Below are 27,523 nucleotides of genomic sequence, written 5' to 3' on the forward strand. Positions count from 1 at the left end.
TCTTCTCTGCAGATGCTACAAGTCTGCAGGGATCGTGAGCTCAAAAATCATTTGCTGTTTTTAAAGTTTCTAATGTAGTCAAACTACAGAGTAAAACGTTTGCACAAAGCCACTTATGCTGACCATGAAGAAGTTGAATATTTATTCTCCATCTGAATTTATCCTTTAATTACTAATCACACACTAACAACTGTCAACATATTTGAAATTGTATGCGTAATGATTTGGGGCTGTCACAATCTTTTTATGACAGCCTGGAATGTATGCCTATGCCTTCTAAATTATTCTACATTAGTTACCAAGTTTCTGGTAATAATACACTATTAAAGAGATAACTCATTTAACAATCTACCCATTCAACAACTGTTAAAACTTATAACTCACCACTTGGATTTACAAACCATCTCTTTTTTTTTTTTGTATAGTTCTTGTGCATGTTGTTATTAGAGCCTTAACATCATTTCTGTACAGTATACCTTCTTTATACAGTATCATAATTCTTGCTGATTGTACTTTATGGTATTATAAATTTATATTGTTACACATTATATTACTGCATGGAGGAGTTATACAAATAAAAGCAAAGTCATCAAGGTGGAGTTTCTTTGACCATTTCATTGTTCTGAATATTATAATATATATACTGTATACAATTTCTCATTTAGTGTTAAACAAGGAATGTCAGTATCCTAAGAAAATGTTTCAGAGCAGAGATTCATTGCTTAAGAACCAGGAAAAAAGACCCAGTAACTGCCTGTCATAGGATGAAAGTCTAGACATAAAAGTCTAAAAGTATAGACATAACAATGAAGAAAACTTTGGGCCACATAATGACATCAAAAATGATGTCCACGAGATTTTTAAAGCAGCAAAATGAATATACAGACGAGCGATGGTGAACTTTTTAGAATTCTCAATGGTACAACAGCCTGCTGCAGCATGCTGCATGGCATCACAACCACTGGTATAGACCAGTTATAAAGCATGCTTCCTCTGGTTACAGTTTCTCCAGTATCCCCTCTGTGCCTTGCTGGAGAGAAAGACCATGACCTAGACAAGCTTCAGTCTCTCACTTAACTGTAGAAAATAAGAGCATGATTTCATTTGAGAATTAACCTTCCTTTCCCTTCTTCCCTCCATCCACACCGTGGACTGAATGAATGGCTTTGTGTGTATTAAGGGCTCTACCACTGAGCTATAGCCCCAGCCCAAAGATTATTTCCAAATATTCCAAAATTAGGCACTGTACTATTAAATGTTCAATTTCGACATTAACTTAAGAGGAAGTTTCACAGAAGTGAGGTGTGCCCTTAGCAATTTAATGATGATATGTGTTATTCTTTGAGGAGATATACAGCATTATCTACTTTCAAACTCAACTGTATTCTGGTACTCTCAAAGAACAGCAGTCTTAGCTGTTGTTTTTTTTAAATTATAAGGATAACATACACTACATATCTTATGCAATTCAGTCTTTTAGTTTCCTTTGAGGACAAAGGTTATGACTGAACTAAATGTGGAATAAAAACTTTATTATATACCAGGCCAGAGATGGCACACTTTTTAGAGCTTTCAATACTACAAATAGCCTAATACAGCATGCATACCATAGGTTCACCACCACTATTCTAGGTCTTTGGAGTACATAATTGAGGATGTTGTAGTACATTTTATTTTATAAGAAAAGCTTACATTAATGTACAAACTGGACATTTTCTGACGATTCACTGCAAATATCCTCAAACTGGTCAACATCTTGATCCTCTAAACTGTTTTTCTCTGAAAAAGAAATACAGAAAATTATAAAACTAAATTAATGTATTACAAGTCAGTAAAGTATATATAAGGCATACGTATTGTAAAAAAAATGTGCTACTTTTGGTCTTGTTTTCCCTTTGGAGGGCTGGGTACTGAGGATCAAACTCATGAACTTTTGCTTGCCAGGCAAGCACTGTACCACTGAGCTATATCCCCAGTCCCTGAAAAATGTACTATTTTTATAAATGGGAATATTTTTAGCCATCAAAAACTCAAATATATCATTCAGAAAATTAAAATTTCAACTAAATAGGAAAAATATTCTCAAGCTATAGATGGCCTTTTTTCAACGCACTTTAATGCCTAAAGAATGCTATGGAGATATTATTGAAATACATATTAAAATTGCTAAAAATATATCAACCAAAATAATTTTTATTTAAGAAGTAGAGAAAAATAAGCATTCTTGTTTTTTTTTTTTTTTTTGTCTTTTTCCTTTTTATTGGTACCGGGGATCGAACTCACGACTGCCTGCTTGCAAGGCAGGCGCTTATGCCACTGAGCTAAGTCCCCAGCCCCAAAAAATAAGCATTCTTACATAAACTCATTAATTTCTCAGTGGCAGTAAAATTTATCTGCATATTATAATTTTCTTACCACAAATATATAAAATAAATCAACTACAAAAACATACCTTTGAAAAAAAACACACAAAAGGATGCCTTGTTCCTCTTTGACTATATAAACTAAGTATCTGCCATTTAAAAACATTTTATTAAATGGACTTCAGGTGTAGTTCAGCAGTAGATCAATTGCCTAGCACATGCAAGGGCCTTGGTGTATCCTCAGGACTACCGAAAGGAAACTAGGCTTTCACTAAATGTTCACTGTGTTTCAAGTATTACATCAAAGCTGTGCGGAAAGCATGCAAACATCTAAGATTAAGGGCAGAGAGACAGAGACAGAGAGAGAGAGAGAGAGAAAGAGAGAGAGAGAGAGAGAGAGAGAGGTAAACCACTGTTTCTATGTTTGTCAGAAGCCAAGTCAAAACTCACTGGTATTTTTCCTAAATCTGATCCTTTCCTATTTAGGAAGTCACCAAGATCTTTCATTTTATTTCTTAAATATATGTTGAATCATTTCTTTTTATTCCAAATGATAAACCTTGTGGGCTGGGGATTTAGCTCAGCAGCATAAGCGCCTTCCTTGCAAGTGTGCGGTTGTGAGTTCAATCCCTGGTACCAATAAAAACGAAAAAGACAAAAACAAAACAAAACCAAAAAAAAAAAAAAAAACCAAAAAACACTTTAGGACCTCATCATTACTCTCCAGTTACTATGGTAACAAATATTTGTCTCCAGTCATTCCAACCCAGTGCTGTAAATAGGAAACAACATTGCAGTGACCACTACACAGGAGATACCTGTCAATTATTCCACCAATCTGAAAAACTAGCATCTACGACTAAGGGTTTGACAGGCAATCAATACTCAAAAGACTTTTACAAAGAGATCTGTGATGCTATGAATGATTTTTTGATATCATGTAATGAATTCTGTCAATAACTGCAAGATCTGCACAACTCAGTGAAAAATTATTTTCCAAATAACCAAAGCTTGATGTTTCCAAAATCATGCACTGATAAAAGATACATTCCAAACTAGAACAGGTTTTATTATAAAAGCATAGAAAAATTTCACTAATATAGGCCAGGCATGGTGGCATATGCCTGCAACACCAGCACTCAGGAGGCTGAGGCAGGAGGGTCGCAGCCAGTTTGGGTCCAGCCTGGATTACAAAGTGAGTTCAGGGCCAGCCTACAGTATACAGTGAAATCCTGTCTTAAAAAGACAGACAAACAACAACAACAACAAAAACTAGTAAATAGTGCTCTAATAAATCTGATTACACATCACGGCTAATCTTTACAAACTACTACTTAACAAAGTTTCTTACATTATCTATGATGATACACAATATTCTTGAAATACTCTTGTCCAACCATCCATTTATATGATGGATTTACGTCACAAATTGTAACCGAATTAAATAGGGAAGCCAAGATGCTATTAAATCAGACATATAAAAAATGTCCAAAATTGTAAAACAACGTCATAGTAATTTCAATAATTTGAAACCAAATTATTTTTGGCTCAGAAAATGTTATTTTTCTTTCTTTTTTTAAAATTTTATTTAAAAGGAAAAAGAGAAAAACACAAAACAAAACAAAGCTGTGTAAGGGTACAAGTAATACAGAACTACAAAAAAAAAAAAGTAAGAAATCACCAGTTAATAGATTACATATTATCATCTTAGACATAGTTGCTCAAATCACAGTATCAAAGCATACAAAGTGGACATTCAAACAGTGAGACTGCAAACAGTTGTGTTCAATGATCCAACCAAAAACATTAATATGGTCAGCTATTTAACACCCCTAAACACACTTGCTGTTGTATCCTTTAGAGCTCTTTTTTTCCCTCTCTTTTTTACAACAAAATTTACACATTTTGGGTTTTATTACTCCTTAGTTCTTATTACTTTTTTGGGGGGAAAGAATAAAGTCAAATATGGCAAAACAAAGCTGTCGGTCAAAACCAAGGATAGACATAGCACATGATGTAAAACAGAGTACAAGGTTATCAACAATGGTTATCAACAATGTCTCTTGTTTCCTTAAAAAGAATTGTCTATCTCATTAGATATTATAAAGTTGAACAAAACAGTAGAGAACAAGACCAATAAAACTTAAGCATTGTAAACATTACAGGACTTCCAAAGGAGACAATAGTCAAACCAGAATGGGCATCTTAGTGAATCTTATTGCCTTCAAAGTAGTTGCCTATACCCTCAAACTTGATACAATCATACGGAATGGCACAGAGTCTAATCAGTCAAAACAAGATCGTGGGAGTATTACAGGACTTCAAAACAAGTTAATAGGAAATCAAAAAAAGTTACTATTATATATCCTGCTAATTTTTAAAATTTTTCCCAATGTTATTTTTCTTAAGACTATATTACATTAACATGTAATACTTATTTTAAAATAAAAGTTGGTTTTTCGATAATAATACACAAGTTATTAGCCTTATGTTAACACAGCTAAAACACCTATTTTGTGGGTTAAAAGGATTTGCTTTATACGTGTATACTCAGTGCAACTAGAAAATACTGTAATTAGAATCTACAATACCATAATTTGAAAGATGCCAAATGTTCTCCTTTTTTCACGTGGAAAAGGAAAATTCCTTTGACAATCATTTGAAGTTTGAACAAAAATTCCACAACTTCGTTATTCCTTAGGATCATTTTGTAGTCTTCAGGAAGCATTGCTCAAGGTGAGGACCAGAGCTTTCCTGAAAAGAACCACAGCCACCCTCAGTGACAGCCTCCAATGATGATGACAGCTGAGTTCATACCAGGAAAGCCAGCATGACAAGCTTCTCCAGGAGAATGAATAGCACACCATGTTCCCCTCCACTTCTCCTTTTATGCTGCTGACCGCAATCCTCAGGTGGGCCTTCCACACCCAGCACCACACTGATTCAGTTCAGCTGGGTGTTACAAGTGGTCTACCAGTTGTCAATCACAAGACCATCTAGGAAGCCTTCTCTCATCTCCTGAAAGCTTTAATACTGTTCTCATTACACCTGGTACTCAATTACTTAGAATAAAAATGATCCAAATTATTTACTACTTGAGTTCTCCTACAGAAGGGATCTTTCACCAGGAATGTCTAGCCCTACACCTAAAAATGTTCTTACCCCATAAGAGTCTTCTATGCCCCTACGGTGATTTTCTTCTTTCTCACTCATCAGTGACTTCAAAGAAAATGACTTTCTAGCCAAGTGTGGTGGTGCATCCCCGTAATCCCTGCACCTGCACAGCTGTGAGTTCGAGGCCAGCCTGGGTTACTGTACATAGCACAGTTACTGAACATAGTAAGTTCATGGCCACCTTGCAAAAAAGACCCTGTCTCAAAAACAAAAAAAATTTTTTTACTGGTGTTATAAGGCCCTCTAGAGGCCTTAAAAGTATGAAAGTGCTCACTGAAAGTGTTAACAACAATTTTAGGTTTACTAGAGACAAAGATACCCAATGGAACTCAGAGAAGGGAACCAAGCTTCATTACACCACCACTGGCAGGCCCAGAGAACCTGCACACTCTGAAGTCTGAGCTGTAGAGCTAGTGTGGGAAGTTACTTTTATACCATTTACCAGGCAGGGCAGGTGGGTCTTTTGTGAGTGAGCAGAACTTTACAAATATGGAAACAAATGGGCAACTCCCAAATTGGTACTACCACTGGTACAATTCTGTTTACCAAAGTCCAAGGAACACTGAAGACTATTAATATATTTGGAGTTTAATACAGTTTAAACACAAAAGTTCTTCTACAGAAGCTATCACACCTGACAGTATAGAAAGGCAGTAATGTGAAAACTGAGGAAGCACCCGTTCTACCTAATTAACAGGCAACATTACTAATAACCAAAAAAGAATCCATGGACTGTTTGGAAAACTATCATTCCCATAAGGGTTTTTGTTTGGTTTTGTTTGAGTCGAGCTCTCATTACGTTGCCCAGCAGCCTCAAATCCTAAACAACTGGGGTTATGCTAACAAGGTAAATAAACAAAAAAACCAGAATCATGAAAATGTGGGAATAATCCTAACAGGCAAGTGAAAATAAGAACATTGTTCAGAATTAAGCAATGTAGGAAAGGCGACCCTAAAACTTCAAGTTTAAATAGTCTGTACGTGGTATTTGATACATCTAATGTTAGGAAATTATCAAGTATGGATTAAGTCAATATATTCATTACTGAATAATGTCAATCCATAACATCACGTATGCATTCTTCTTTAAGTTCAACAGTCCATCTTAAAATAATTTAACTGATCACTTACACTACAAAATTTATGTGTGACACAAGTTTTAAAATAAGCCATTTTGTCTATACTTTAAAAATTAGTTCTAGGGCCAGAGATTTAGCTCAGTAGCACAGTGCCCACTTCACAAGTTAAGTCTCTGAGTTTGATTCTAGGCACCAAAAAAAGGAAAGACGAGAAAAAAATAGAACAGAAAATTAGTTCTAGAGCCAGATATGGTGGTACATGACTAATCCCAGCACTACAGGAAGCTGAAACAGAAAGATCACAAATTCAAACCCAGCCTGAGCAATTTAGAATACCCTATCTCAAAATTTTTCAAAAGGGTTGAGGAATGTATTTCAGGGCAAAGAACCCAGGTTCAGTCCCTAATACTGAAAACAAACAAACAAACAAACAAACCATTCAGCAGTTATATTTAAGTCAACTGGAGGGATAAAGCACTTTTCAATTTCTTTGTTCTAACGTTTAATGTGGAAACATAGAACTTGGCTATCTGAAATACAAACAATGTGTTGGTATCACATAATCTCCAATTTCAAAAATAGTTAGGTTTAAAAATTTTAGTCCATCTTCTGCATATGAAAAACATTTCATCACAATACTTTCTGCAAAGCTCTTATTACTATACTTGTTCCTCCTCTTTAACATAAATAAGTTTTCATTTTAACCATGTACAATGAATAAAGTAGATCCCACATTCTTCTAGTTTATCACTTCTTATCTATACCAATAATTACAATGTAAATTTCATTTAGACCAGAGGACTATCATTCTATGCTTCTGAAAGTCAGGGCACCTTCTACATACTTGTGACAGATTTTAGAAAGTAGTGATGTTATCCAATTTGGCTACAGCCAGGCAAACAGAAAATAATGTAAGAGCTTTTGGTTGGTATTAATCTCTTTGGCCCATTTTAAATCCTAAAATAACAAGTGAAAGTAAAAACAAATAATAACATAGCCAAACAATCTGGCTTTGTTATTTTATGCACATCAAAGAGCCATTGCTCAACCTTTAAATCTTCACTTATTTTTTATTTTATTTAAAAGACAAAAAAAAAGCATAAAAGAAAAACAAAAAGTAAGAGACAAATAACAAAAGAATCCAAAACAATAATAATATAAGCTTTCAAAACAAGATGATAGGAATTTAACAATGGTTGTTACATTGCATATTATCTTCAAAAGAGTTGCTTAGATTACCAGATACAGACATGCAAAACTGATCTAAGTACATGAGTATTAACTGCTTTTTTCCAAGAACTAATAGAATTAGTTTTCATCCTAGCTATGTATATATATATATATATATATATATATACAAATTTATACCTTTTTCCTTTTCTCCTTTCCCCTATCCCAGTTAATTTTTTCCCTTTGAGCAGCTTTTTCCCCTTTCACAATATTTACTGTAGATTTTGGATCTTATTTACTCTTTCAGTTTTTTGCACTAGGGAGACAATACAATATTTACACATGTGAGTTTGATTTATTTCACTTATGAGTATGGTCTCAAGTTGTGTCCATTTACCTATAAAAGCCTCAACTGTGATCCTTCTTTATTTGGAGTAGTACTCCAAAGCTTATTTTCTCTTCAGAAAGAAAAACGGGAATTGATAGATTTGGGAACCATAAATGAAAAAAACATACTGACATAAGTACCCAAATAAAACACATTAAAATTTCTATCATATAAAAGAGCTACAACAGGTAAGCAACAAGGGTAAATCTTAAATACTAACAAATTAAACCAAAATGAAAGAATTGATATGATTATGACAAGGTAAAATTAATCCCTTTTGTTAGAAGTCTGGATAGTATTTACTCTTGGGAGTATTAATGACTGAAAGAGCAAGTGCTTTTGGTGTACCAGTTAAAGCAATGAAAAATCCACTGAAATGTACACTTAAGGTATATTCATTTCACTGCAAGTATGTTACACTTCAATAAAGACTTCTTAAAAAGAGACATAACTATACTTTAGAATCAGTGAAATTTCTGGAGCCTCAAGTTTTTTATGACTTTGAATAAATCATTCAAAATCTGATTCAGTCTTTCATCTATCATATCATATCATAGGATTTGTTATAAGAATTAAATTCACTTATGCAACAAGAATTAATCTTCTAAGTTGTGCCTTCTAGGTTTACAGCCCTCAAATAAAAAACAATAATAATCCTTGCCTTCATACTGCCTCTATCCTAATCAAGGGATACGAACAATAAAATAAATAAAATACATAGCATCTCCCGTGGGGACAGGTGTTAGTGAAAAGAATTAAGCAGAAAAGATTACTGGGGCAAGCATAACTGGAAGCAAGTCAAGGAAGGTCTCACTAAAATTGACATTTAAACACGTATCAGTATGCCACAGAGGCAACTGGGGCGAGGGGTTCCTAGCCAGACTATACAATTAATTGCACCTGAAAATATCCAAGTGCTAGTTAATATTCTGATTTTAAAGAAAACAAAAAGCCTCTTAGAAGGTGCCCCAAAATCCTGCTTCAAATTCAAGCAGTAAGATATACTGCGATGAATATTTTCTTTTGGTACAATTATTTTTGCCCCCATAACTGAATCAAGTTCCAAACTTGGGGTAATTCAGGATTTTTTGTGACTGTGCAATTAAAACAAGTAAAACCGACAGGTGTTCTCAAACAGATGCTCTTCCTTAGGAGGTAGTTTCTTCCAGGCACTAGAGGGCCTCCACATACAAGTGAGCTCAGCACTCAGTCCAATTTCAAGAATTAGTTCTGCACCTCAGGAAAAAAATAGACCGTTGTTTTCTTTGCTGGCAGTTGATGAGGACGGGCAGTTTTACTTTACTATTAATACACTATCCTTTTCTGCATCCTTCTTAGTGGTGCAAACTTTACAGCGGCAGGAAGAAAAACCATCGTCGCCCTCGCTGAAGGAAACAGCAAAAGGCTCGCCGCCGAGCGAATGGTCAGGAGTGCAGGGCTCCCTTGGTGACATGCTAAGGAATGTCAGCGGCGCGGCGCGGAACCTACCTGAGTGTCCTGCACCGGACAGTGGCTTCTTGTCAGGTCCAGGCCTCTCGGAAATATGCAAAGACCTCAAGTTTCTCCGCACCACCTCTACGACCTCGCCACAACCGTCTGACGTAAACCTAAACCTGTCGCTTGGCTTCTTTTCGCAGTGGCAGCTCAGCACTTCCGGCGGTGCAGCCGCCAAATGCCACCTGCCAGCAACTTCCGCCCTGCTAGCTAGAGAGGACCTCAGAAACTCGGAATGAAAGCGTCGCGCTTGCTCTTCACTCGGCCGTTTTAGAGGGTAACTCTTTCCTGTTTCCTAGTGCGCGGAGGTAGCTGGTAGGTCTGTGAGACCCCAAAGATAGGACTTTTCTTCTCACGCCCGAGGCCGCCCCTGGTGGCTCTGCAGCTGTCACTATGGTAAGCAGGCCTTGTCAGGCTCTCATCACGGAACGGAGTCTGAGTTAGTAAGGCCCAAGAGCTGGGGGTGAGATTTGGAAAGCGGAAGTGTGATACTGCTGGGCGGAAGGAGGGTGAAGTCCGCGGAGTGGGCTGTGGGCAGTGGAAAAACTTTAGGGACATAGAGTGGGATATTTGCTAGAACACAAGTCGTGGAGTGAGACAGAGTTTATTCTGTTAACACTGCTGGCTTCGGTCAGCCGAGGCAGAGCCCAGTGCAAATGTAATTGACCCTTAGCCCTGTGCCGCAGGCATTAATCGCACCCCTTCAAGTTAATTTTGATGGGTACCTTGCTAAAGGCCAAATAGCGAATGAACTGCAGAACGGGGCCCGGACCTGACTGCCAAAGCCTTTTTTGCATCTTTAATCTTTTAGTCTACAAAATGGGATGCCTCATACCTTTTGGATGCTACAGTTCATGTGATAGCAGTTAAAAACACCACACCTAATTTATTTGTAATAGTTGAGTGGGCCAAAAATAGTCCAGGTTCTTGTGTACAGCGAAGAAAGAATTGCCAAGCGTACTCTCCCGAATAAGTAGTATGGGGAAGATGGCAACAGGAACAGGCCCAAAGGGTAAAAAAGGGCCGTGGTAACTCAGAATTTTAGAATTTAAAGGCCAGAAAACTCTTGGCTTTTTGGTGATTCCTGAATTTGTCACTGGCATCAGTGTTCAGCTGCCTAGGGTATGGTGATCTCTTATTTTGTACTTTTTTTTTTTTTTTTTTTTGTCTTTTTCCTTTTTATGGTACCGGGGATCGAACTCACGACTGCCTGCTTTCAAGGCAGGCGCTTATGCTGCTGAGCTAAACCTCCAGCCCCTAGTTTTTTTTTTTTTTTTTTTAATGAAAGCGTAAGTAACCATTAAGCTTATTTTTATAGTTTTAAAATAGGTATGGATTCTGGCCACATGCTTAAAACAACTGTTGTTTAAAATGCAAATGAAATCCTGTAAGTTACCGTGGAATGCAAAGCAATACAGTGACTCTGGAAAACAATCTGGCGGTAAACAGATGGCCAGAGATCTGCCTACAGTGACTTATTGTGGCTTTATTCCGAATCAAAAAGTGAGCAGCCCAAATAGCCATCAGATGGTCAACGGATATATACATGATTTTATAGCCATGTAGTGGAATAGTGAGCAATAAAAAACAGATTTAAGTTCTGATACATCAACAGCAAGATGGATGAGCCCAAAAATCTTATGCTGAAGGGAAGAAGCTAGTTAGAAATAACTGTATTTTATAGACTCCACTTATATTTTTCTCTAGGGAAGGCAAAAGTCTATGGATAGTATCAGACTGGGGATGAGGAACAGGGATTAATTTCAAAATGACATCAGGGAGGAAAAAAATGAAAGATCCCATACTCAGCTCATACTTTTAGTGGTCAGGTAGATTTTGGGCAATTCCCTTCAGTAACAGTAATTTTCAGAACATAATTATGGATGTAAACACTACTTTGTATCATCAGGATAAAAACTTAAATTTACATTGTGTGAATACATTTATCTGGGTGGTATGGACTCCTTTGTTTGTGTGTGTGCTGTGTAAAATAATTGTAGAATAATCTTGTCAATACTTTAAAAATTACAGTAACATTTCTTGCATCATTATAGCCACAAAATGAATACATTGAATTACACCGCAAACGGTATGGGTATCGTTTGGATTATCATGAGAAAAAAAGAAAGAAGGAAAGTCGAGAGGCTCATGAACGTTCAAAGAAGGCAAAGAAAATGATTGGCCTGAAGGCTAAACTCTACCATAAACAGCGCCACGCAGAGAAAATACAAATGAAGAAGACGTAAGTGATCCTATTTATTTAACACCATCCTTTGAGTTATAATTGCTAAACAGATAATCTTGAATGTTTCCTTCTTGATTAGTATAAAGATGCATGAAAAGAGAAACACCAAACAAAAGAATGATGAAAAGACCCCACAAGGAGCAGTACCTGCCTATCTGCTGGACAGAGAGGGACAGTCTCGTGCAAAAGTACTTTCCAATATGATTAAACAAAAACGTAAAGAAAAGGCGGTAAGCAATAAAAATTAACTTTTTTGTTCAGACAGTTAAATTCAAATTTCAGATGTTACTTGAGTTTAATTTTGAATCACAATGGGAACATTAGTTGGAAGTTCAGAAATTTTGTAAATTTAAGCTGATCGTAAGGTTTTCATATAATCAGATTTTAAAATTTTAGTTTTCAAAAATTTGTTAAGCAGTCAGACATTTTTGTCTTAAATAATTAAAGCTGGGTATGGTGGCTTTAATTTAAGGAGTTCAGGGTCAGCCTGAACTATGTAGTAAGAACCTGTCTAAAAACAGGTTAGTGGGCAAGTAGTGAATTTCAGATTCAGTATTTAATGGCTTCCTACACTTGAAAGCTCAACTATTGTTTTTGTTGCCCTGCAATACCCAAAATGTCTTCAAAACAAAAATAATGTAAAGTTTGCTAAGTGATACAAGCCAGATAAAAAGTCAGCATTTAAAACAAACATACAATCACCAAAAAACAATCTAGATTGTATTTGGTAAACACAATAGATAAACTTCTGCAAAAAAACAGAAAGGGAGAGTAGATACTTGTAAACACCTGTGGGAATGAATCTCAAATTAGAATGGTGTAACTTCAGTACTGAAAGAAACTTGGTTATTTATGTAATATAGTCTCATTTTATAGATGAAAAGACTGAGAATCGAAGAGTTTTGTAAATTATTAGTCACGATCATCTGTGAGATAGAATATGAGAATTATGTCCTAGTAATTAAGTTCAGAATTCCTTCCACTTCTTAGTATGCTATTGTTTTGTTCATACACACACATACACACGTACAAATACACCACACACAGTATACACATATACAAAAATTTGCATTCTGGTGTACAAAATATGTGGTGAGAATTTTGTCTTACTAGTAATATAATCAAAAAATGCGTTTCAGATACAAATACAAAGATATATTAAGTGAAAGTCTTCCAGTTCTACACGTTAACTAGTTAACACGTTCTGCTTATAGAAGTTCTTACTACAGATTTTTTTCACCCATAATGTTTTAAGAACTTTAGCTTAAGTAACCCATTTATCTGATGTGCCTGTGATATGTAAACTAAACTAGTTTTACCTAACTCTGGCTTGAGGATATGGCAGACTTGTAGAAAACAACTGAACCTAACACATGCTGAATATTTTATGTTAACATGCTTATTACTTTGTGTGATTAACATTCATTTTGCCTTTTATTACAATATAAATTTTTTATTAGGGAAAATGGGAAGTCCCTCTACCCAAAGTTCGTGCCCAAGGAGAAACAGAAGTATTAAAAGTTATTCGAACTGGCAAGAGAAAAAAGAAGGCATGGAAGAGGATGGTTACTAAAGTCTGCTTTGTTGGAGATGGTTTTACAAGAAAACCACCTAAATATGAAAGGTTTATTAGGCCAATGGTAGGTCCTTTGCAAGACAATGGGAATTTAATTAGTTCCCCTTGCTACACTAGATAAAATGTTAAGAATTTCCTGGAATTGCTAAAACTGGTAGGAAAAATATTTTTATCTCATCTCTATTACTTTTAACAAATTGGAGGATTACTTGGCACTTTTCCCACTAACACTTATTTTTGGCTTCATAAGATTTGAAATGTAAAAGATTGTTATACAAGACACTATGAAGTATGACTTTTGAAACTTGAGAATTTTTTCTCATAAGAATAAACTCTATTTTTTGTTATTTTGAGACAGGCTGTATGTAGTTCAGGCTTGCCTTGAACTATGTCGCCAAGGCTGGCCTTGAACTCACAACGATCCTCTTGCCTTGGCCTCTGAAGTGCTTGGAATTACAGGCACATTCAGCCGCAGCGTGGGAATGCTCTTGAAAACATTCAGTATGTAATCACTTAAAGAAAATATAAAAGTTGCTTCATTTCTGTTGACAGCAGTAATGGTCAGATACCCCAAACTAATCCTTACCTATCCATGCTTTGGGGAAAATTGAAAATATATTTTTGCATAATCCCTTCAAGAAGACTACACTAGATTTCCAGCTGCTCAAAAAAAACAAAGTGTGGGGTTCAACCTAAGTAATTTTTAATGGATTAAAATGTTGGCAGTCTGTTTCTATAAACCTTCCCCCACTCCCAAGAGTTGAGTAGTTAAAACAGATCATGTGCCCTACAAAGCTTAAAATATTGTCTCATCTTTTACAGGAGGTCCTTGTCCATCCCAGATTCTGTTGTGTTTGATTTCATGTATGATCTGAATAATTTTTGTTAATATCAGTTCTATAAGGGGAGTATATACTAGTCAGGCTGTTCCTACTAGTTTGATTAACGAATCCATTAGTAAGAACTTCATTTGGTGTTTTCTTTTCCCACATCCCCAAATGAGTAAAAATTAAGACTACGAACCAAGTGTGTTAATGTATTACACAACGAAAGACCCCATCTAGCTCTGTCTCTGTAGCAACGACTGCAGAGTCCTCTGTGTTACCAGCACAAACGAAGCTATTTCATGGAACGAAACTGTGGTATATAGACTTAGAATGGGGAATACCATACACCATTTAGTCTGGAAGCAGGTCGTTAACCCTGCAGATCTGTTTCACTGTTTACCACAAAGGGACAGTGGAGTCTGTTACATAAATGAGCCAGTTGTTAACTCCCATTATAATTCCTTGCATGTAGCAGGTCTTCAATAAGTAAAATGACTAGCTAAAGCAAAAATATGTGCATTTTGTGAAATAGCTATTGCATGGTAAAAATGTTTCCCCAGAAATACATGCCAAGCTTTGCCTGTGAATTTATTGTCAGGGTTTTAGTTTGTAGAAATATTTCATGACTTAACATTATGGAACCTGTGGTTTTCTGAAAGGATTCAAAGATAAAAAGACTACTTAGAAACATTTTAACATCAAATATTGTGATTGACTTTGTAGGGCTTACGTTTCAAGAAGGCCCATGTAACACATCCTGAACTGAAAGCCACCTTTTGCCTGCCAATACTTGGTGTGAAAAAAAATCCTTCATCGCCACTGTATACAACTTTGGGTGTTATTACCAAAGGTACAGTGATTGAGGTGAATGTAAGCGAGTTGGGCCTCGTGACCCAAGGAGGCAAGGTTATTTGGGGTAAGTTTCTGAATGTAGGCTGTTGCTGTTCAAAAGTTACAACAATTATTTTTCAAGGTGATTTAAATACAGTTTTTTAGTGTGGGAGAGCAGGGTAAAAATGTATATTCAATTATTTAATCTTTAGGAACAGTATTTTTTGTGTATGAGTTACAAATGTTATTCTATATTCCAAATATCCCATGTTGGTTTCAGTTATATAAGGTATACTCTGTTGTGATAGTTTTTGTTTTTTTTGAGACAGGGTCTCACTGTGTAGGTTAGGCTGGCTTTAAACTTACTGTGTAGCCCAGGCTTACCTCAAAATCAATGAACTGTGCCACTTCACTTTGCACATGTAATTTTTTTTTTAAATACTCAGTTTAGAAGGAAAGCAGAAATAAAGTTTAATCCAAAAGTACTAGAAGAAAATACAGTAAACTCACCATTGCTGGGGAAGCAAGGCATACATCAGACATAACCATACTCGGTTAACAATTAAAACTAAGTCATTAGCTCATACTTACGTTGAGTGACCTTGTTTTTAAAGTATGTTGTTAGATTAATTTGAAACTCATTTAAAACCTGATGCAACAAAGGCTTGCTAATGCAGTAATGACTGTCATATGTAAAAACAGTATTTACATGCAAATGTGTTCAAAACACAAGTTAGTCTTGAATCACAATAAGTGTGAGATCTTTGTTCTTTATTACCATATTCTTAAAAATGGTAATTAGACGTATTTGAAACAAAGGTTACGGTCTTTCAATTTTTGAGCTGGAATGTAACTGTTAGTATACTTGCCTTGCGTATGCAAGACCCTATATGTTTGATCCTCAGAACCAGACACATGTGCACAAATTTTTATTGGTTAATATTCCTCTTTTCTCTTTTTTTTTGGCTGTTTATGTAGGTAAATATGCCCAGGTAACCAACAACCCTGAGAATGATGGATGCATCAATGCAGTCCTACTGGTTTGACACTTACTGAAGACTACAGACTGATCAGGAAAACCTATTACGGGAAATACAACTTTTATAATTGCAGTCATCAAGAGAACTATTTATTAAATTGTAAAAACATTAAAATGGCCCAGTTTTACAAATTGGTCTTAAGTTTTTCTCAAATAGTCTTATTGATAATATTTTAAGACTGTCATTAAAAATTTATTTAGATAATTCCAATTTAGTGGTACTGATGCCCTGAAAAGAAACTTTGTTCCCAGTTAATATAAAATGGTCATGTTAGGGTTCTACCTCAAGTTTTGTGATCTGAATTAACTTGAGCTTTGGATATCTGTATATAACACTCACCAGGTGCTTTAAATTATGTTTATTTTTAAAGGTCTGTCTTTGAAGTACAACCAGTATGATTAATTGTGCCTTTAACAAAATCATTCAATGTCTAAACAGATTCAGTATCTAAACATTTTTATGAATGTAATTGGGAAAAAGAGAAGGCAAAGAATTTCAAAACAGAGACCAAAAAACAATCACAAAATATAGGTTTAATTACAAAAGAAAAGAACATAAGTACTCTCATAAGACTTGCTACTTTGTATAATGTAACTTTTTTCTAAGTTCTATAAACAAAGTTTTAGAACATGTACAGACTCTTAGAAAAGAATTGACTAGTAATTCTTGGAAATGATCCAGTGATAGAATCACTTGATAGAAGCTGAACCTTTGTTGCAATTAATTTTGACAAATTATTTTGCCACTAATAAAAATGGGTGATACGTGAATTTCTTAAGTTCTAAAACAAAAAGAAAAAACTGACTTCAGCTAATCACACTACAAATACAAGGAACAAGGTTAGCTTATTTTTTAAAAGCAAAAATAAGCAATTTTGTACAAAGGAAGCCTGATAGTATAAAGACAAGCATAATATTTGTAATAATTTTCACCCATGAAAGACTGGATCACACCATAAATATCATATTGCTACTAATGGACATAAAGGGAACAAATCTAAGATACTGTTATACAGATGAATAATGTTAATATAAATTATTTACATTAAAATGTTTCAGTTTGCTGGTGTGACCAAACCTTAGATGGTATCCTAAAGGATAAAGCCCAGTGTAAGAGCAGATGTTTTCATGTCATGTTAAAGGCTCAAGTGGATACAATTTATAACCCTTTCAAGGTACTTTTCTTAAGTTGCTGCAGCCATGTTTAGGTAGTGCTCTGGTAATCTGCTAAAAGTAAACTATGAATGACTGTATTACCATATTTGCATTGAATGGAAACAACATGAATACACACATTTTAGATGGAAGACTGACAATTCTAAGTCATGCTGTTTGATTTTATTAAAAAATCATAATAGAACCGCTCAACTTTAAAAGTTGTAGAAGAGCTTTATAATAAATTTTTAAATATACTAATTTCTGTGAGGTCTAGCTATTGAATAAACTTGAAAGAAGTAAAATTCTAATCACCTTTATATTACATAAGGAAATATATATGTATGTACACAAAAAGTGAATATCCTTTTCTGCAAAAAGGACAACAGAAAACAGATCACAAAGGACTATGTAGAATGTGACAACACCTGACAAGTAGATTAGCTGGCTGAAATCACACACTGTGGTAATGCCTTGCAAAAACTAAATGCATCTGATTAGACTCCCTATTATGGATAAATTTCTAATAAATTACTGAACATGAAAGGGATGTACATGTGACCTAATTTTCTCCTCTATGATCTACAAACCCAACGATATTTTGTCACATGTAATAAAAATTTTCTGTGAACAGAAAGTTGAAATTGCAAAAATTTCCATTTAAAGCAAACAAGTATAGGTTTATACTGTTAGCCCCAGTCATATATTAATGATTTTTTTGAAACTTTTACATCAAGTTATCAGTGGGTGTAATGTTTTTTTAAAAAAAAATCACATTTAAACAATGAATTAAAAAATGAGCAAAATATCAAGTTTTTAAATAGTTTAAGAAATGAAAACTGGAAAGGTATTTTCTAATTCTTGTTATTTCCTTATATTAATAAGTTTCTCAAAGCAGCAGCAAGAATTTTTGATAGACTCACTAGTATTGTTTACGTATTTCTTAAAAACATGGCAAAAATCCTTAGTCTTCACTTAGAATGAAATTAATCTCATTTCTGCTGATCAGTAAAACAACTGTTTAGGATCTAATAGGACTACTTCACCTGCTTAAAGATTTTAACTAAGACCTTTCTAATACTAATATCCCAAAATAAAACGTAATGACATTTTATCACCTGACTGAAGGCTGAATAAATCTTCCACATAAATCCATGGCACTCAAAATAATGACAGGAAGCCTAACATGCTTCTTTCATATACGATCAAGTACAAGCTGTTTCAAAAACAAGTATAAATGGGCTCAAAATATTCTCCAACTTACCTGCAAATTAAGTAAATGCCATACTGCCAAAGTTTTGAGATTTTTTCTGGACTCTAGAATTTTGCTTGTTTTAAAGCAAATCACTGTATAAAAACAAACATTTTAGGGATCTTCCAAGTTTTCCTAAGCAAATAAAATGCTTCTGCTATGACAATACAAATTACATATACAGGCTAGGTTACAACCAGTACTCACAGAAAAACCTAATGTGAACAAAACCAAATGGGCAACAGACCCCTCTCATTTGAATTAAGTTCGTTTGTAGCTCCTAGGGCGGCTTTACTCCTGACGTGCAAATCTAAGGTTGGAAGGTGTGCTTGCAAATCTATCCAAGAAGAGATACCAAGGCATAAGCTGGCAAGCAGACCTTCTGCCAGGAGAATAACTCCAATGAAAGCTGAGGAGAAAATAAAGACTGCAGTACCTGGACGGAGTTACAGAGGCTTAGGAAGAGACAACGCTGCTGACATAAAAGACATTAACTGGGTAAGAACAAAGCATCTCTGGCTTAATTTATCTGTGATTGGGACCACAAAGTCCAAGGTAAACTCTCTAAATTTCATTATCTGGGATGCTTACATGATTGAAAGTATACTCAAACTTGGAAGCATCTAAAGAGATTTTTTAAAAATGAGTGCAAAGTAATACTACAAATGGAACTTTAGATAATGACCCCACGTGCTGTAAATGATGCAAAGTGGGGAAACAGTATTTTATGTATCTTTCCACAGACACTAAAGTTGAAGGAAGATACTCCATCTACAAGAGGATCTACAAAATCACAATATCTTCATAAGCATTTGATCATAAAATTTCATTTTGTGCTCTCATTTACTTGAGGTTATAATTACTCTAATTTACTGAACTTATTTCTGTTTAGGCATCCCTATATTTTAAAAACTGGCGATTAGTTTTGATAGACCCCTCAGTAAGTTTTACTATTAAAATCCTTAATATAAAAGACTTCTGTGATCCTTACAAATAACAGAAAGCCAACTACTTTGTTTTTTTTTTAATTTTTTGAAATATTAATGGTCAGATTTTCCACCTCCTAAAGAAAAATATAGTATGATCTGCTTTCCCCAAATTGAAATGATTAATAAAAATAAAAAATTGTATTTACACAAAGCCTGAAAATTTAAAGAATGTTCAATCTTATATCCTAAAGGGAAGAGAAAAACTGCATTGTAAATAAGTTCAAACTGAAATTTTGGAAATTTTTTTCCTGTACCCCATGCTGTTTATTCATTACAATATTTAAAAAACAATTATGTTACAAAGAGGAGGATTTATCATATGCATCTCTTCTTCGCTCAGGTCAGCTTGGCCTTCTTCTTGGCAGGTCCTTTATGCCCTTTGGCCTTTCTTCTTAAATTCCGCCTGTCCACCACAGGCACTTCCACTTCAATCTCCTCTGAGCTGCTATCCACAGCTTTCTCTGCTGACTGTGTAAACTGATCCAGTTGTTCCGACGATGCTTCAGACTGCTCCTCGGATTGGTTCTTCTGTCCTGCATTCTGTGAAAATGGCACATCTTCAAGTTCAACCTCTATCAAAGAACTCTGAGGAAGAGCAGTAGTGGTTTCCCGGGGCTCAGGCCCCTCCTCGCCCTGGTCATCCACTGATGATGTAGTGTTGGGTGATAAATTCTCAGAGATTGGTTCTTCAGAAAATTCAGCTATCACAGAGTTTGGAAAACCACTATCAGCTCGTTCTTCAACACTATCTGAATTCCCCAAATATGTTTTCTTTTTTGGAACTGGGGGCAGTTTCTCTTCAGTGTGAGCCTTGTCATCAGATGGGCCTTGGGCTATCAACATTTCTGAGTCAGCTATGAGTGGGGTCTGAAAATAAAATCTTGGTCAATAAGCTTTTCTTTTTTTTTTTTTTTTCAATAAGCTTTTCTAGTATAGTTCTAAAAAGAATTACTCTCAGACATTAATGTGTTTCAACAATAAATTCAGAATTCATTATTTTGTTAATCGTGCATAAATTCTCTCTATATAATCCAAATCCCTTGAAACTGTCTCCTGATAATTCTAATGCACTAAATTCTTACTTCATAGATATAATAAAAGTAGTTGTTTTACCTCAGGGAACTAAAACTTTATGTCATAATTTTTCAAAACCATGAATCACCTCTTAAGTTTTTAGTATCCTAGTATCCCTGGAACCAAAACAAAGAATCCTTGGGGCATAATACTGTTCTACTCACTAAATTTGACTATTGTTTCATTACATGATAGGGAAAGACAATGTAAGTTCCATTTACTGATTTAAGGGAGACAGAGTAAAACAATCAAAATAGTTTTTTAGCCTTGAATTATTTTAAGTTAAAATTATCTTAAAATATTAAAAAAAAAACCTTTTTTGTCAGTGAATCTGTCTCCCTAATTAAAGTGAGTGCACTGGGCAGATGATGCAAGCAATAAGGACTCAAATATTCGGTATATCATGTTTTATCCATTTTTTTAAGCATTCCCGTAAGCCTACGAAATAAAATTCATTTTTCACAAGGTAGATAATGACTTTGATCAGATGATACAGATTGAGCCACATAAGGAAGTTATAAATCAAGATTACAAAGATTTAAACAGAATTACTGAGTATATTTTCTCACAATATTATCTAAAGGTAAATTACTTGTCAAGGTGGAGGAAATATATTGGAACTTAATAAATACTGGCATTTTAATTAAAAAAAAGTCATTTGTGCCTTACTTTATCTGGTGCCACAGTCTCAGGGTGTTTTGAAGATTCTACCCCCAGTGGAACACTATTTGCAGTGTTTTCATTGGAATTAGAAGACTGCACTTTTAATTCTTCTTCATTACCAGAGTCTTCCTCTTCAGTAACAAGTGAGGTCTTAATACTCTCGTCCATTATCTCACCATTCATTGGCTCCAATTCAGAATCCTACACCAGGAGAAGAAAGTGGGACAAGGTTATAAACTAAGTTATTTGTTATGTAAGATGGAGCCCTTCTCAGTTCCTATCTGTCATCTACCAGGAATCACAATGGATTTAGAATAGAGAATATCATTAACTATTATTTAACTCTTTTTAAAAACTTTTACTAGAAGAAAAAGGAAAACTTGGGAAGCAGGGTCAAAACAGGGAATTCATGAGTATCTCATTTTCCCACCATCCTTCCGGAGACAGGGTTAGTCCAGGATGCTGTACAGTCACACACTGTGGGGCAGAGTCTCAGAGAAAAGACTGCCTCCTTACTCATAATTCTTACAGGGCAACTGGAAGGGAAGAGCCCTTTCAAGAAAGAGGCATCAGTACGAACTGTAAATGATGCCAGCTCTTTTAAGGAGCACCTACTATTCAAGACCTACAAAGACCAAGCAATACGAGCCCCAGGGAGAGATGAGTTTGGTGGCTGCTTCTTGGTGGGTGAAGACAGCACCAACTGCATGTAGTTTACTGTCAAATGAGGTCATTTCTATACGATGCAGTCCCTTGCATCATATTACCAAAGTATGGAAAGGTGACCCGGCAATACAAATCCTCAATTTCTGAAATTCTTCCAAAGTTTATCAGTTAACTTCTTTTCAATATCAAATATTTCTAATTAATCCTAGTGAAAATTTCTTTTCTGCCTTTCTTGAGACAAGGTCTTATATGTTTGTGTGCCACCACATGGTGCTCTCAGGGACATTCTAATAATGAGTTTTATTATCACTTTAAACAATTAGAAATGGTACATTTCAGTGTTCAGAAATAGGCAAGCTGGGTTATAAAAGATACCTGAAAACATGGAGTCACTGCTGTAAGAATGCTCGCTGGCTATGTGATTCACTTAACCATTTGTCCCTGATTTGGTCAATTTTACCTGAACAATTAATCTTATTAGCTAACCATAGTTCTATCCCACCTTATGCCAGTCTGCCTTGCAAGTTCCCAGTTTCCCCATCTTTGACTCGTCTCACCCCATGATTTTACTCCATAAAAGTCCCTAGAAAAAACAAGAGTCTTTGGCAACCCATTCAGGACCCCTTCTGTCTCACTCAAACAGAAGCTTTCCTTCTCTCAATAAATATATTCTGCTCTTAGAAAAAAAAATTTTCCTTTTTTAGAAGGAAATTTTAAAAAATGACTGAAATCTGAAACTTCTGTAAGAAACATTTTTCTAAAATAATTTTAATCAGAAAAAACAGCAATTACTTCCTCAAGTTTATAATGTTTAAATTTTTTCTTTTTCTTCTCTTACTTCTGTTTACTTCTGTTACTTGTATCTACTTCTATTAATTTACTTTTACTCCTGAATTTTTTATTTCATTTTTCCCCTATTCACCTTCCATTGTACAATTTTTCAAATTTTCTTTCTTTCTCAAGTTCCCCAGCCTCTCTACATTTAAGCTTCTTCAGAAGCTTCAGACAGTCAGATAATTCTATGCTCTTACTGCTGAAGTTTTTTCTATTGTTAGTGGAGAGGGAGCTGTTGAATTTAGTAGATTTACTGTTATGTCAATATCTGGTTGGTCTTACGTGTTTGTACGGTAATTATAAATCTCTTTGTTAGAAGAGTCAAAGGTAGCACATTACTGGTTTTTTATGGCATCTTAACATCCAATTTATGTTTGATGCTATTACTATTGCTGATTTTACTGGAACTGCCAAGGTGACATAGCTGTTGCTACTAAGGGGTTTTTCATATGCTAATATCTGCACGGCCCTTATTAGCATTATATTATATGCAGGCCCCCCACTTCCTGGAGAAGTGGGTCAATATATTCTCTCCTCCAAAATTACAGAGGTGGTTAGATCTTGGACAAAGATAAAGGCCTATAGAGTTAGTAATATCTAGAGTGCATCTGTGAAAAGCAGATACTAACTAAAAAGGTTTCCATGTGAGCAACAAAATCTTTCCACTATTATTGAACCAGAAACTCTAGGACAGGGGGGGAGAGAGAGGAGAGAAGAGAGAGAGAGAGAGAGAGAGAGAGAGAGAGAGAGAGAGAGAACAAGATTAAAAAAATCTTTCAAAAGCTTTCATTTCCCCCAAAGCTGAGTCATGGGGCATGAGGGGAAAAATTCAAAAGCCACACAACAGTTAAATTATTTAAAATGATAAAACAGATTTTTAAAAAAATCAATAATCTGACATAATGGACTTAACAAACAAACAATAAAACTTACATGGTAAAGCCACTAGAATTAACAGCAAACTTCTCAACACAAGCTTCACAGGGCAAGAGAGCTTGGAGTGAAATGAAACAAGCCACTTACAACCCAGAATGATACATCCTGCAGAAATATCTTTCAAAACTGATGGAGAAATAAGATACTTTTATGACAAAAAGCACCATGTTAATTCATGACCAGCAAACCAGCACTCCAAAAATTTCTCAGGTATATCCTAGAAAAACACAATGAAGTTAAACAATGCTAAAACGGCTACCAGAATGAATTCATCAAGCAAGATAAGCAGTTATGCAAAAAGAGGGAAAAGAGGAATGTGTAACATGAATATAACAGAACGACGGGAATAAATTGACACTGTTCAGTACACGAAATCTCAACTCACCAATCAGAAGATATGGACAGGCAGAATGGCTCAGAAATAAAACCCAACATTGTTCAGTGTATGATACAAAATTCTAAAAGAAATTCACAGACTAAAATTAATATGGAAAATAATACTCATTGTAACAGGAACCTGAGAACAAGTAATAGATTATCCCAATATACCTAAAATAGCTATCCTACTTTCAGACAAACTGGAGTTCAAGTCAAAATCAGAAGAGGCAAAGAAAGATACTACATATTGAAAAAGAAAACAATTCAACAACAAGAAAGAGTAACCATTATAAACAAACACCAGGCATTGAACTTCATAAAACATACCAGATATAAAAGGTCAGACAAACATCAACATAATTATAGTGAGAAACCTCAATACCCCACTATCACAAAACAGATGAACTGAACCAAAAACAAAACAAAAGAAAAATCAACAAAGAAATATCAGTTTAAACAAATGGACTTAATAGACAGCATCCCACCTACCAACAACACATTCTTCACAGCCTCACATAGAAATAGACCACACAAACCCATGAAGCATGCTTAAGTAACTGCAAAGGAATCAAAATTCTTCAATGTATATTAACATACGATAGCACAATGAAACTAGAAATTAAAAGCCAAAGAAACCACAGAAATTATGCAAACAGATGGAAATTAAAACAGTACATTCTTGGAATAAGCAATGGGTCACAGAAGACATCAACCAAGAAATTCCAAGGAACACTTCCTACATCCAATGTAGTTCTGCTACAACATACCAGAACCAATGGATTACGGTGCAAGCAGCCCAAAGAGGTGAGTTTACAGCTGTGAACGATCCCATCAAAAAACCAGACTGAACCCATGCAAATAATCTATTGTTATGTACCTCCAAATAAAAGAAAAACAAGAACAATCCAAATTCAAAGCTAGTTCAAGAAAGTAAATTATGTACAAAGATCAGAGTACAAATTAACAAAATTGAGACTAAGAACCATTCTATATTGTTGGCAGGAATGTAAACTAGTACAACTACTATGGACATCAATATGGAGATTCCTCAAAAAACTAAAATACAAATTCCATCTGGCACAGTTATATTCCTTTTAGGTATCTTCTACAACAAGTTAAAGACAGCAGATTACAGTGGCACATATACACCCATGTTAACAGCAGCACAATTCATATTAGCTAAATCTTGGAATCTGCTTACAAGTCCATTAACAGATGAACACATAAAGAAAATATGGTATTTAAACTCAGTGGAGCACTTCTTTGCCATAAAGAAGGATAAAATTGAGTCACTGCAGAAAAATGGATGTCCATCAGGACCATAATGTTAAGTGAAATAAATCACACATCCAAACTTCTATACTGCATGATTTCCTGTATATGAAAAACTCAAAATAGAAATGAAGAGAAAAATAAAAGATGGATAATAGAAAACAGGGGCACAGGTCTTTTGCAAAAGGAAAGGGGCCAACATATGAAGAGAATGGGCAGGGAGAAAAAGGGAAGTAGATGAAAAAAGAATTAAGATGTGTTATGTACATGTACTTCTCTCTCAGGATATAATCATTATGTATTACAAACATACACTAATAAGACAAAAAAATTTTACAATGAAATATTTCCTATAGTTAATAGGTATTTATTTCATTATTATAACAGGTGGGATACAAAAATTAACTGCACACAAAAGATGATTACATACAGTAAATTCACAAAAGGATCAACCAGACTAAGAGAAATATTATGTGGAAAAACAACAGAAAGAGCAAATGTTGAAAACAAAATAGAATTGTAGTAACCAAAAAGTAGAAAGCAAAGAAGAAAGAAAATTAGTCCTTCAAGTTTTAGATTGAGAACAGAATGAAAGAAACAGGAAAATAGTGTTAATACAGAACTCAAAAGAATAAAGAGATAGATTCCCTATTGTTGTCCCTTAACTGATGTATTTTGAAATTCTGTTGTAGTTTTTTTCTTCTTCTTTTTTTATCCTCGAAATAAAATGGATTTTGGAAAAAAATAGAGATTTTAACTTTTAAGAGGACAAATATCATCTGCCTACATAGAAATATTAAGTAGGCAAGATACATTTATAGACAGACAGACAGACATAAACAAACATAAAACTTCAGTGATTAAAAAAATCACCAAGAAACAACAATACACAGGAGTTACAAAGCCATCAGTTTGGAGTACTTCAAGTAGGGAGAGTAGTCAACTCCAGTAAGGGAAAGCCACTGACATTTAGATGCATGTAAACACTGTATTTAGTAAATATTTCATTGTAAAAAATATTAACTTTTTCACATATATTTTATTTCCCCAATGTTCTCTAAGAAAAGATGCCATTTCAAAATACAATTTCAGGAAGTAGGAGAAGCTAAAATGGAGTGACTTTAAAATAAGCTGGGCATGGTGGTGCATATCTGTAATTCCAGCACTCATGAGGCAGAGGCAGGAGGATCATTGTGAATTTAAGACCAGCCTGGGTTACAAAGTGAGCGTAAGGCCAGACTGACACCTGCATAGCAAGACCCTGACTCAAAAAGACAAAAAACAAAATAGAAAAAACTCCACAGTATTCACCAGCTGTATAAACTTGGGAAACAGGTGAAAGGTTTTTCAAGAAACTCAAGTGTATACCAAAGAAATAAGGAATCTGAGAGCAAAAAGGATTGATGTTATTACAGAAAAAGGACAGGAAACAGGAAGTAAAAATGAGAGTACAGGTTAAGTATTTCAGAGGCTTTTGGAATCAAACCAGATAAACAGGTTAGTTACAAAGGATTTGTCTATTTGTTTTCTCCTACTTTAAAAAAAATGAGTTAACTTATTTGTAATCCATAAAACCAATTTTGGTCAATTTCTGTTTTCTGAATAATTAATTCTTATTGTTCTAACCAAAACAGGGACATAACTGATGGTTTTCTGGATTTGAAGACATGCCAGTTGTTTTGGTAAAGCCACACAGAATTTGTGTACACATTTATCTTTTAAATGCACTGGGGATCTTACTACTTTAAACAACTCTAGTGATACTTGCTACAACTCAACTTTTATGAACTGAGCATGAAATAGTAATTATTTCTGTTTTACTACCTGACTTTTATACCGTATATGCCTTTCTAGCACCACAGTTTCTAAAATTTATCATTATGTTTTTTGAACAACATATTGATCAAGAAACTTAGAACTTAGTTACTACTATCCACTTCATTTAAAACCAACTGCATACTTTTTCACCATCCTGCTTCTCTGGATGTGGCTGTGTTTTAGGTGTGGGCCGTGCATCTTTATCACTGCTGTCATCCTCAAAATCAGTCCCTCTCTGCTCTGGATCTTCTTCTGGGAAGTCTTCTGAACTCTCTGACGTGCGCACAGTCGACTCTAATC

At 34.9% G+C, this 27,523-nt stretch overlaps 3 protein-coding genes across 18 annotated transcripts in view; 1 reads left to right on the top strand and 2 right to left on the bottom strand.

Annotated features, from left to right (window-relative positions):
- Positions 1 to 9,835, bottom strand: part of Gfm2 (GTP dependent ribosome recycling factor mitochondrial 2) — a 54,405-nt gene extending 44,570 nt beyond the window's left edge. For 9 of the 10 annotated variants that reach the window (XR_010050566.1, XR_010050565.1, XM_063258344.1 and 6 more), the window contains exons 1-2: positions 9,663 to 9,835; positions 1,693 to 1,779 (exon numbers count right to left, since the gene is read on the bottom strand). Coding sequence is in view for 8 of the 10 variants with exons in the window: in XM_063258344.1 (XP_063114414.1) it covers positions 1,693 to 1,755 (63 nt within the window). In the remaining 2 variants the exon portion in view is untranslated. Of the gene's footprint in view, positions 1 to 1,692; positions 1,780 to 4,954; positions 5,091 to 9,662 lie in introns of those variants that run through there. The other variant, XM_063258341.1, reaches the window with a different exon arrangement.
- The window catches only part of Fam169a (family with sequence similarity 169 member A), an 80,210-nt gene continuing 62,349 nt past the window's right edge, over positions 9,663 to 27,523 (bottom strand). For all 7 annotated transcript variants that reach the window (XM_063258349.1, XM_023567226.2, XM_063258347.1 and 4 more), the window contains 3 exons: positions 27,366 to 27,522; positions 21,326 to 21,520; positions 9,663 to 20,449 (listed from right to left, as the gene is read on the bottom strand). In XM_063258349.1, the coding sequence (XP_063114419.1) occupies positions 19,919 to 20,449; positions 21,326 to 21,520; positions 27,366 to 27,522 (883 nt within the window). In that variant the 3' untranslated portion in view covers positions 9,663 to 19,918. The remainder of the gene's footprint in view (positions 20,450 to 21,325; positions 21,521 to 27,365; position 27,523) is intronic.
- On the top strand, positions 9,920 to 16,318 carry Nsa2 (NSA2 ribosome biogenesis factor). The gene is made up of 6 exons (XM_003461911.5): positions 9,920 to 10,064; positions 11,723 to 11,910; positions 11,993 to 12,143; positions 13,374 to 13,553; positions 15,040 to 15,232; positions 16,126 to 16,318. The coding sequence occupies exons 1-6, from the start codon at positions 10,062 to 10,064 to the stop codon at positions 16,191 to 16,193; spliced, it is 783 nt and encodes a 260-aa protein (XP_003461959.2). The 5' UTR covers positions 9,920 to 10,061; the 3' UTR covers positions 16,194 to 16,318.

This window comes from Cavia porcellus, unplaced genomic scaffold, assembly GCF_034190915.1.
Source record: "Cavia porcellus strain 051 isolate PalLab524CR breed Dunkin Hartley unplaced genomic scaffold, mCavPor4.1 scaffold_11, whole genome shotgun sequence".
In the NCBI taxonomy this organism is placed as follows: Eukaryota; Metazoa; Chordata; class Mammalia; order Rodentia; family Caviidae; genus Cavia; species Cavia porcellus.

Coding starts and splice junctions, on each gene's coding strand:
- Nsa2 (XM_003461911.5), top strand. Junction 11,911..11,992: donor AAAATACAAATGAAGAAGAC/GTAAGTGATCCT, acceptor CTTCTTGATTAG/TATAAAGATGCATGAAAAGA. Junction 12,144..13,373: donor AAAAACGTAAAGAAAAGGCG/GTAAGCAATAAA, acceptor ATTTTTTATTAG/GGAAAATGGGAAGTCCCTCT.